The sequence below is a fragment of the Mandrillus leucophaeus genome, unplaced genomic scaffold, assembly GCF_000951045.1.
Source record: "Mandrillus leucophaeus isolate KB7577 unplaced genomic scaffold, Mleu.le_1.0 Scaffold293, whole genome shotgun sequence".
In the NCBI taxonomy this organism is placed as follows: Eukaryota; Metazoa; Chordata; class Mammalia; order Primates; family Cercopithecidae; genus Mandrillus; species Mandrillus leucophaeus.
The window spans coordinates 1,644,155-1,653,202 of record NW_012103065.1 but is presented as its reverse complement, the minus strand read 5'-3'; the positions used below and the strand labels follow the sequence as shown (position 1 = coordinate 1,653,202).

General features: G+C 35.6%; 1 protein-coding gene across 4 annotated transcripts in view; it reads right to left on the bottom strand.

Moving 5' to 3' along the window:
* Positions 1–3,595: 3,595 nt before the first annotated feature.
* CD36 (CD36 molecule (thrombospondin receptor)) overlaps positions 3,596–9,048 on the bottom strand; it is a 79,941-nt gene continuing 74,488 nt past the window's right edge. For 3 of the 4 annotated variants that reach the window (XM_011986101.1, XM_011986102.1, XM_011986098.1), the window contains one exon: positions 8,513–8,946. In XM_011986101.1, the coding sequence (XP_011841491.1) occupies positions 8,782–8,946 (165 nt within the window). In that variant the 3' untranslated portion in view covers positions 8,513–8,781. Of the gene's footprint in view, positions 3,938–3,974; positions 6,474–8,512; positions 8,947–9,048 lie in introns of those variants that run through there. The other variant, XM_011986100.1, reaches the window with a different exon arrangement.

The following is a 9,048-nucleotide window of genomic DNA, read 5'->3' as shown; positions in this document are numbered from 1 at the left end:
TATTTGGTCCTTTACAGAAAATTTGCCGATAACTGTTTTCTTGCTTACATTTTTGTCAGATAAATATTTTATTCAATGTGTATATTAAGCTGAGTCAAATGAAGTTTTAATGTTTAGAAGTGAACCCTACTATTAATACATACTGAACTTTTTGTTAGTAGATAGTTCTACAGTGTGGCAATGAATTATAATAGTTGACTACAAAAGTTTAACTAATTTGATGGTATCAATGATACCCACACATCAACTCACCCAATTCATAATTACCTTTAGAGACCTTCTCTTCTCTTAAGGACTACAGGACTTTCTCTATTACATTTCCCAAGATAGACCTTGCTAACTCTTTTGGCCTTTTGTCCACACAGATCTTAGACCTGTCTATGCATCTTTCTTAACCAATTCAAGACTTTTTCAACTAAATGATTTCAAGCAATTATCAAATGATTGGTAAAAGAAATGTATTTGCCATTCAGGCCTTAGACTGCATATGATATTTATAATTCATTATTTAGTTAGCAAGCCTGCTGTACTTCATATTTTGAATGCTGAATTATAAGCAAACTTTTAAAATTTAAACCCAACATGAAAAACATAGCTGTTGCATTGTAAATTACTTAGAGGGAATGTTAGCCTCCCTCTAAGTACACTACCAGGCACTATCCGAGAGCTCTGTCCTAAAGGAACAAAAAAATAGTAGAACAACTCAAGATTATTAAATATCACAATTTATTGATCAACTTCAAATACACAGTGAGAAGCTAGGGCAAAGAGAAAACAGATTTACAAGTTTAGGACAGAGTACCAAGGAGGGTGGAAGTCCCACTATATATGAATCGTGAAGTACGTAATATTAATATATTCTGTCTCTCTGTTTCATCAACTTTCTCTTTTAATGGCGAGGATACTAAAACCAGATTTGGAGTATAAGCATGGGAGTCCAAAATACAGAAGGGATCTGGTGTCAAAATTAATTCTTGCTATATTGGAGAGACACAAGGGAAAGTATACCTGGTCACAGCTGTAGAGAACCAGAGGCCTGTTGAACAGATGTGTCGGTCATTTGTTTTCTTCATGTTGCCAGCAGGGGGACAAGTGGGATACCTCTTTGACCCATATAAATGTAGTATGTTATGCACATTTAGTGGCTTATGTATATTTGATAATTCCATCTCTTCCTCTGTTCAATAAATGCTTTCCTTGATATCTGACATGTTACTCTACTTCCTTAAACTTAGTTTCATCTATGCTTGTCATTTGTTTCCTTTATTAGCAAAGCCAAATGTCCTTAAATAATATGGAAAACAGGCCGGGTGCGGTGGCTCAAGCCTGTAATCCCAGCACTTTGGGAGGCCGAGACGCGCGGATCACGAGGTCAGGAGATCCAGACCATCCTGGCTAACACGGTGAAACCCCGTCTTTACTAAAAAATACAAAAAACTAGCGGGGCGAGGTGGCAGCGCCTATAGTCCCAGCTACTCGGGAGGCTGAGGCAGGAGAATGGCGGGAACCTGGGAGGCGGAGCTTGCAGTGAGCCGAGATCCGGCCACTGCACTCCAGCCTCGGCGACAGAGTGAGACTCCGTCTCAAAAAAAAAAAAAAAAAAAATAATAATAATAATAATATGGAAAACAGAAATAGCAAAACAATACTTTCCAGCAATATATTATCTGCCAGAGAAATTTCAGAGTCCAAGTAATCCTACTGTCCATTTGACTACTCTGCTGATGCTCCTGTGGCTGACTTGTACTTCTACTAAACAAACTGTGAATATGCTGGCTGCAGGGCTAAGATGGAAAGGCAATGAAAGTGGATAAAGAAACATTCCTAAATTAACCAGTATGGATATAGTTTCACAAACTCATCACAGCATTTAAAAATAATTTTTCAGATATCTATGAGGACATTGTAACATTAACCTACATTGATATTTCAAATTGGTTCTGTTCCCTAGTCTATATCCAAAGATATATAAACCCTTTTCATGTGTATTGCCATTCTAAGATGATTCCATAGAAGTCTCCAATAACTGAATTATTTAATGTTAATGTGGCAGAGTATGTGAAATTACCCACCACTTATTTCAGAGCCTTCTCTGTTATGTAGGTTCCTCTTTCCACAAATGTCCTAGTCCTCAACTGTGTAGAATGAAGACAGGATTAGGGCAGAGGAACACCTGCCAAAGTGGCACTTTAAGCCTAGGTAGTCAGTCCCAAGCTCAGCTCTCTTCTACTGGCCTCATTCACTCTTTGTTTTAGAGACAGGGTTTCACTCTGTTGCCCAGGCTGGAATGCAGCGGTGTGATCGTAGCTCACAGCAAACTGAAACTCCTGGGCTCAAGGGATCCTCCTGCCTCAGCCTCCCAAATAGCTGGGACTACAGATATATGCCATCACATGCAGCTAATTTAATTTTTTTTTTTTTTTTTTTCTGTAGAGACAGGGTCTTGCTATGTTGCCCAGGCTGGTCACAAATTCCTGTCCTCAAGCCATACTCCCACCTCAGCCTCCCAGCATGCTGGGATTACATGCATGAGACACTGTGCCCAACCTTCCTCATTCACTTCTATATAACAGTATAGACTTTCTCCACTGTAAATACTCTTCTTTGAATTTTCTTCTTTATCTCCTGCCTTGCTTCTGCTCCCTACCCCACTGCAGACATGCGGCAAGCAGGTCGTCTAGCAATCTAACTCAGTTTTGTGCTCGTAGTAAAACTCCAGTGCTATTATTCAGTATACACTTATAAAACAGAAAGCTACTCAATCCTGAAGAATCTCTTTATTCAGGTGAATAATTTTTATCTCAAATAAAGTCTAGGACCTGTCTCCAATTTTAGTATCCCTTATCTGCTCCTAACCTATCCCTTACTTTACATGTAGCAAATATATTTGTCATTAATACTGTCAAGTAGATCAAATAACACATTCCAGCAAATCAAAGGAGTATAAAGTTTAATACCACTTCACCCTCTACTCTGCCATATAGATTAGCTTTATTACTGTTTGAAAATGTCATTTACAAGCTCAACAGGGCAAATTGTAAAACTTAGTGGGATATTTATAGCAACATTTTCAGGTCTGATGAGCTTCCCCCTCATCTCAGTATGCTTATGTCCTTCTGTTAATACATCAAACTAACACCAGCAACAGGTCAAATACAACTCTTACAGCTAGTCAAACTTCAGTGACTTAAATCAGGGCTTTTTCCAAAAGTTCGTGTATCTGTGAATCTCTTAAAGATTCCTGTTAAACTGTGGATTCTGATTCAGTGGTTCTCAGGACCAGAGATTCTGCATTTTTCACAGATTCCCGGGTGATGTTGAGGCTGTTCGTCTAAGATTCATGTAATTAAAGCAAAATTTTAAAATATTTATATTAATCCTAGCTATGTCACAGCTCCATTCATGAGTATGTAGAATGAAAAGTTTTGCAATGTGTAGATTATACTACTAGCATCTGGGAACAGTTGGAAAAAGGAAATAGGAGTGATATGTAAAAAAGTCATGAAAGGATAATAGCTCATATAAAACTATAGTAACAATATCAAACAATATGGAAGTCAACTACATTCAAAAATAAAAATATAAAGCAAAATCCTTTTTCTAATAACAAAAGTATTTATTTTCAGAAATATTTTAAAATGCAGCTTACCTTTGAACCACAAAAGGAAAAAGCAGAGTGTTCCTTTTATGTATTTGATACAAATATAAAACATAACTCAGTTTTAGTTCATTAGCTCAGGTCAGTGAAAACACCTCAGGAAAAATCCGTCATAGGTAATGCTGTTGGTATATGCAGGAAACCAGAAGGGACAACATTGAGTTCAAAATCCATTTAGAATTGTAGACAGGCCACAAGAGGCAGGTGAAGAGAGCAGCCAAAGAGTCACTAATACATTGGACTTCAAACAGAAAAACTGAAATGTCAGTTGGTACACACCTCAAACAGAAAAACTGAAATGTCGGTTGGTACACACCTAAAACAAACTCCAACTAGAAAGATAATTATGTAGCTCAGACATTGATAACAGGTTAAGAAATTTGTACGTGTTTACTTTTTTTTTTTCGCTCTGTCACCAGGCTGGAGTGCAGTGGTGTGATCTTGGTTCACTGCAACCTCGGCTTCCCAGGCTCAAGCGATTCTCCTGTCTCAGTCTCCTGAGCAGCTGGGACTACAGGCATGGGCCACCACACCCCTCTAATTTTTGTATTTTTAGTACAGACGAGGTTTCACCATGTTGGCCGGGATGGTCTTGATCTCCTGACCTCATGATCCACCTGCCTCAGCCTCCCAAAGTGCTGGGATTACAGGCGTGAGCCACCATGCCTGGCCATGTATACATCTTAACACAATTATTTTCAGAGATAACCATTGTGTGCATAGCTATATTTTTTTCTTGAAATGATACCCACCTTCACCCCTTTCTGTCAGAACCGAAAGCTACGTAGCTTCTTCTATTTCTTCATGCACTTGTTAGAAGCGATATGCATTAACCTATTTTCCGATGCTGTTGATTCTCTAATCTGTTAATCCATTTGCAGATGCTATTGATTTTCAAACCTGTTATGAGTAACTGCTATAATTCTGTGATTAATAACCAACTTTGGAAAGAAAATGTGCTTCTACCAAAGGGTACAATTTTTCTAAGACTAAAATATATAAATTCATCCATGAACAATTGCAAGTGTCCAAACATTTACCCTTTCTGAACAACATTCACTTCACCAGGGCAAAACAAAGTCACACATGTAACATATTCCCCAAATTGCCCCACTCCCACCACAGTGCACATGCGTGTGCACACATACATTTCCAAACCCCAGATTTCATGTAAAAAAACCTCCCCTTCTTTAAGTAATTGTTTTTCCTACTGCATATTTTTAATCTCATTGTCTTTGTGTATGAATTCTTTCCTCTTGTATTCCTTTTACAGAATTTGAGAAATGAAACAATGAGGAATGATAAAGATTATACATGTATTCAAACAATATTAAAGATATATAGGTCAAAACCTTTTCTGATATCTAAATGCTATTAGATCATCCCTGTATTAAGATCTGAGTAATGATTAGTCATAATATACAGGTCAATATGTATATTCTCATCCAATTATCTGTAGAAGTTTCTACATTATATAACTCAGCCTTACATGTCTTGATGATTAAAAAAAACCTTTATATTAGATGGAAATGTCCACAAATATCCTAATATTCTAATACAAATAAAACTTGTATTATCAGAATAACATGTCTACAATGTTATCTTACATATTAATATCTTGGACAGATACTTTTATCCTCCCAGTTAAAAGGAGAGGCACTAACTATGCTTTAAGCGCCTTCAGAGATTCAAAAGATCTTTCCAAACAGGTAGAATCTTGGTTTGTGGCTTTTCCAAAGGAATGCTCAGCATTTACCCTGGCAGCTTTCATAAGGAGGCTAAGTTATTTTCAATTTTAGTATCCAAACAGGCCAGTTACTACTCCTTTGTCCTGTATCCTTCTGTGGGTAAAACACAAGATAGAATTTGATTTGTCTTCCCTTTCTTTTTAGGAGGACTAACGCTCTCAGAAATAAGTGAATCCCTGCTAAAGAAAGCAGGGTTACCTATTAATGTGTCTCCTTATGAAAAAGCAAAAACCGTTACAATTGTCCTACTGCTGTAAAGGATGAAACCAAATGTCTTTTTTGTTCTTCAATTAACTTAAAAAATTAATTAGCCTACAGTGGTCAAAATTTAGAAAGCATATTTCAGCAAGAACTATGGATTTATAAAGAAATGTGGATTCAGATAAAATATACTTCGGACAGAAAATGAGGATAAACATTTTATGATACAACAGGAACTAGAAAACGCACAGGAATGTAAGGAAGAACATTTTTTAATGGTTGAAACCAGTCTTTATGAGGTGATTATGATGCAAAAAATATTACAATGAATAACAATGCATATTCTACTCTTTGTAATATTTCATACAATAATTCCCTTATCATTTACATCTCTTAATGCTAGAAAAGCATTCTGAAGATGCCAAGCATAAGTTGCAACTGAGTACAAAAAACAGCAAAATTTACTCTATTTCCAGAAGAGTTGCAGAACAGAGAATAAAAGTCCTTAAAATATGAATAGCTAAAGTGTGCTAAAATGTTGTCCATTTGCATGATCAGTGACAAAATATATAAGCCCATAAAGAAAAGAGTTATACTTGCTGTATGAAGGAATTCATAGAGAAATGTGAGTCATAAGCGAATTATTTATAAATGTCTTTCAAAATATTTGGTGTGCATGAAATGCAATATGCTGATGGTCCTGGAGACTTGCAATTGAAGGATGATGGTGTTTTCCCCTGGATGAGGATGACAGGAATGCAGGGCCTAGGATTTGTTGAGAATGTCCACTCTTCTGAATTGGCCACCCAGAAACCAATTATTGAATCAGAACAACACAGAGAAACTGGTTTGTGCTTCAGTCAGGTCTGTAGAAATGGAAATCAATTCAGTTGTGGAAATGATGTATTTTAAAAGCTGCTGGAGATTTTTGTGCAAGGTAGAGATTTTCATAACATCTCAATAATCCTTTTGAAATGTGCAGTTGCTTAATACAAAAAAAGAAATAGTGCCACCATTTCTTCAACTAAAAGATAAGATGTGCTTTGTAAAAGTAAAGCATATCCAATTTTCATCCTGTAGGTCGGTATTACCCAGGGTCATGACGTAGCTGGTGCATAAATGTGAAGAATCATTTGCTGCCTGTAAAGTGGAGGAAATATTACTAATCAGAAAGCAGTGGAATATTACAACGAATAATACTTAAATTTTATATCTGAGATATCATACTTTTTATTAATCAGTTCAATTTCTCTAGCTGCAGACAGAAGTTCTCTAATGGGCTTCACCAATAAGGCAAAACACATTCCTATTCCAGAAAGGCACATAAAAAGGGTGCTTCTCAACCCTCAAGACCAGCACACACGAGACAAGGAATGGTAGCTAGAAGTACATCTGTCTTGGACCAGCATTTCCACACCCTTCAGACCAACTTCCATGTAAAGGTGTATGTACTACTTTCCAAAGGACCATTGGGTTATTTTCCTTGTGACCCCCTGAGTGAAACCACACGTTAGCTCCACCATCTTACACTTTGCTCCTTCTTGCATACCCGTCTTCTTACTTGTTCCTATTGTTCACAAATCTGCCCAAAGATATAATTTTTATGATATTAAAAGCTGAACTTTGCTTAAGAAAATCTACATCTTTTGTGATTCTTCTAAATCTAGTAAATCAAGTAATCAACAGTTTATTCTCTGCTTGTAAAAAAAGGGCAGTAATTTTTCCTTATAAAAATCAAATATATAAGCAAAACTAATATATTCATTGACAAAGTTGCTCCAGCAAGCCTTGAATTTTTCATTATAATTTAGCTATAAGTAGACCCAAGGAATCTGACATCTAAGAATCATTAAGCAATCATAAAAATGTATCACATAATTTTAATTCTGAATACTTACAAAACATGTTTATGACTTCTGCATTTCCTTTTATTAAGTATGCTTTCCCATTAGGACAAGTTTTTTTGTTATTTTGTTTTACTTTTCAGTGGATGATCTCTTGAATTACATAGTCATACAAATACCTTTGTTTAGTCATAATTTGTCAGTAGGCTAATGACAGGTATTGAAGGTAATATTTAATGTTTTATAATGTGAATATTTTAGGCTAGCATTTTGAAGACATTCTGTCCAAATAGTTTGGAGGCAGAATTATTGTCTTTTTGGTGACTAAATAGTAGTAGAAGTGATTAGAACCAAATATTAGGTTGCCTTCTCAAACACAAGCTCTCAATCTCACAAAAGGAAATTACGGGTCCCCAGATTCCACTTTAACTGATTTATGCTTTGGTAATAGACAATTCAAATTTATAATTTCATGGAAAACCTCTAGAAGATAGAATGGATGCCGATGAATCCAGGCTATTGGAAAATCATGAAATTGTATTAGGGATTAGATGAGATATAGAATCTTTAGCATGTACTGGCACATAGTAAACAACTAAATAAGTTATTATAGCACATATACTGATTTTATTTACATTGCCTTGAGGTGAAGAAAAATAGAGAGAAAGTAAAAAATTCTCCCCCACAGGCGACACAAATGCTACCTGCGATAAATAAAAAAAGGTTTTCCATTTTATGTATAAGAGTGCATGGACAATAATACCTGAAGCACAGAGGCCTAAAGTCTCTCTACAATTCTGCCAGAACTCTTGTACACATCTCTTTTATCCTCTAAACTCTGAGTACTTGGTTTTACTATGTCAAAGACTATTTTCCCCTATTTCCTGATACTATTATATTCAAATTTTCGTTCAGGACTTTTCTGGATTTGGAAAATGCATGGCCAGCATGTCTACATGCAGCAATCCTGTTCTTATGAAACCATTTCCTAGTCAATTATTTTAAAATATCAGATAATTTAATATATAACTAGCTATATAATTGAGAAATGAACCAGTCAATTTTGGACAAGTTTTGCACAAGTGCTATATTTGTGCTAATGTTACAATGGTCACAAATACATCTTTTATGTCATTTCTCCCAGAATTAAAGGTATATTTTAGTGATCTGCTTGATAATATTTATAGGTTTATTTACTTATATTTAAAAATGATTATTGGCTAGACATGTCTAGAAATATATATGGCCTAATATATAACTTCTCTTTGATAAAATGAAAACAATATATAAGCTAATATTATCGAAGCAATATTTTTTGGTATGTACTTACTTATTTTATTGTTTTTGATCTGCATGCACAATACGAAATCATAAAAGCAACAAACATCACCACACCAACACTGAGTAAGATCATTTCTATCAGGCCAAGGAGGTTTATTTTTCCAGTTACTTGACTTCTGAACATCTTTGCCTTCTCATCACCAATGGTCCCAGTCTGTAATCAAGTTAATAATCAACATTATTTGGGTATATTAGTAAAACAAAATATTCAAACCCTTCAATTGCCTATCACCCTTTTTTCTAACACCTCTATTGG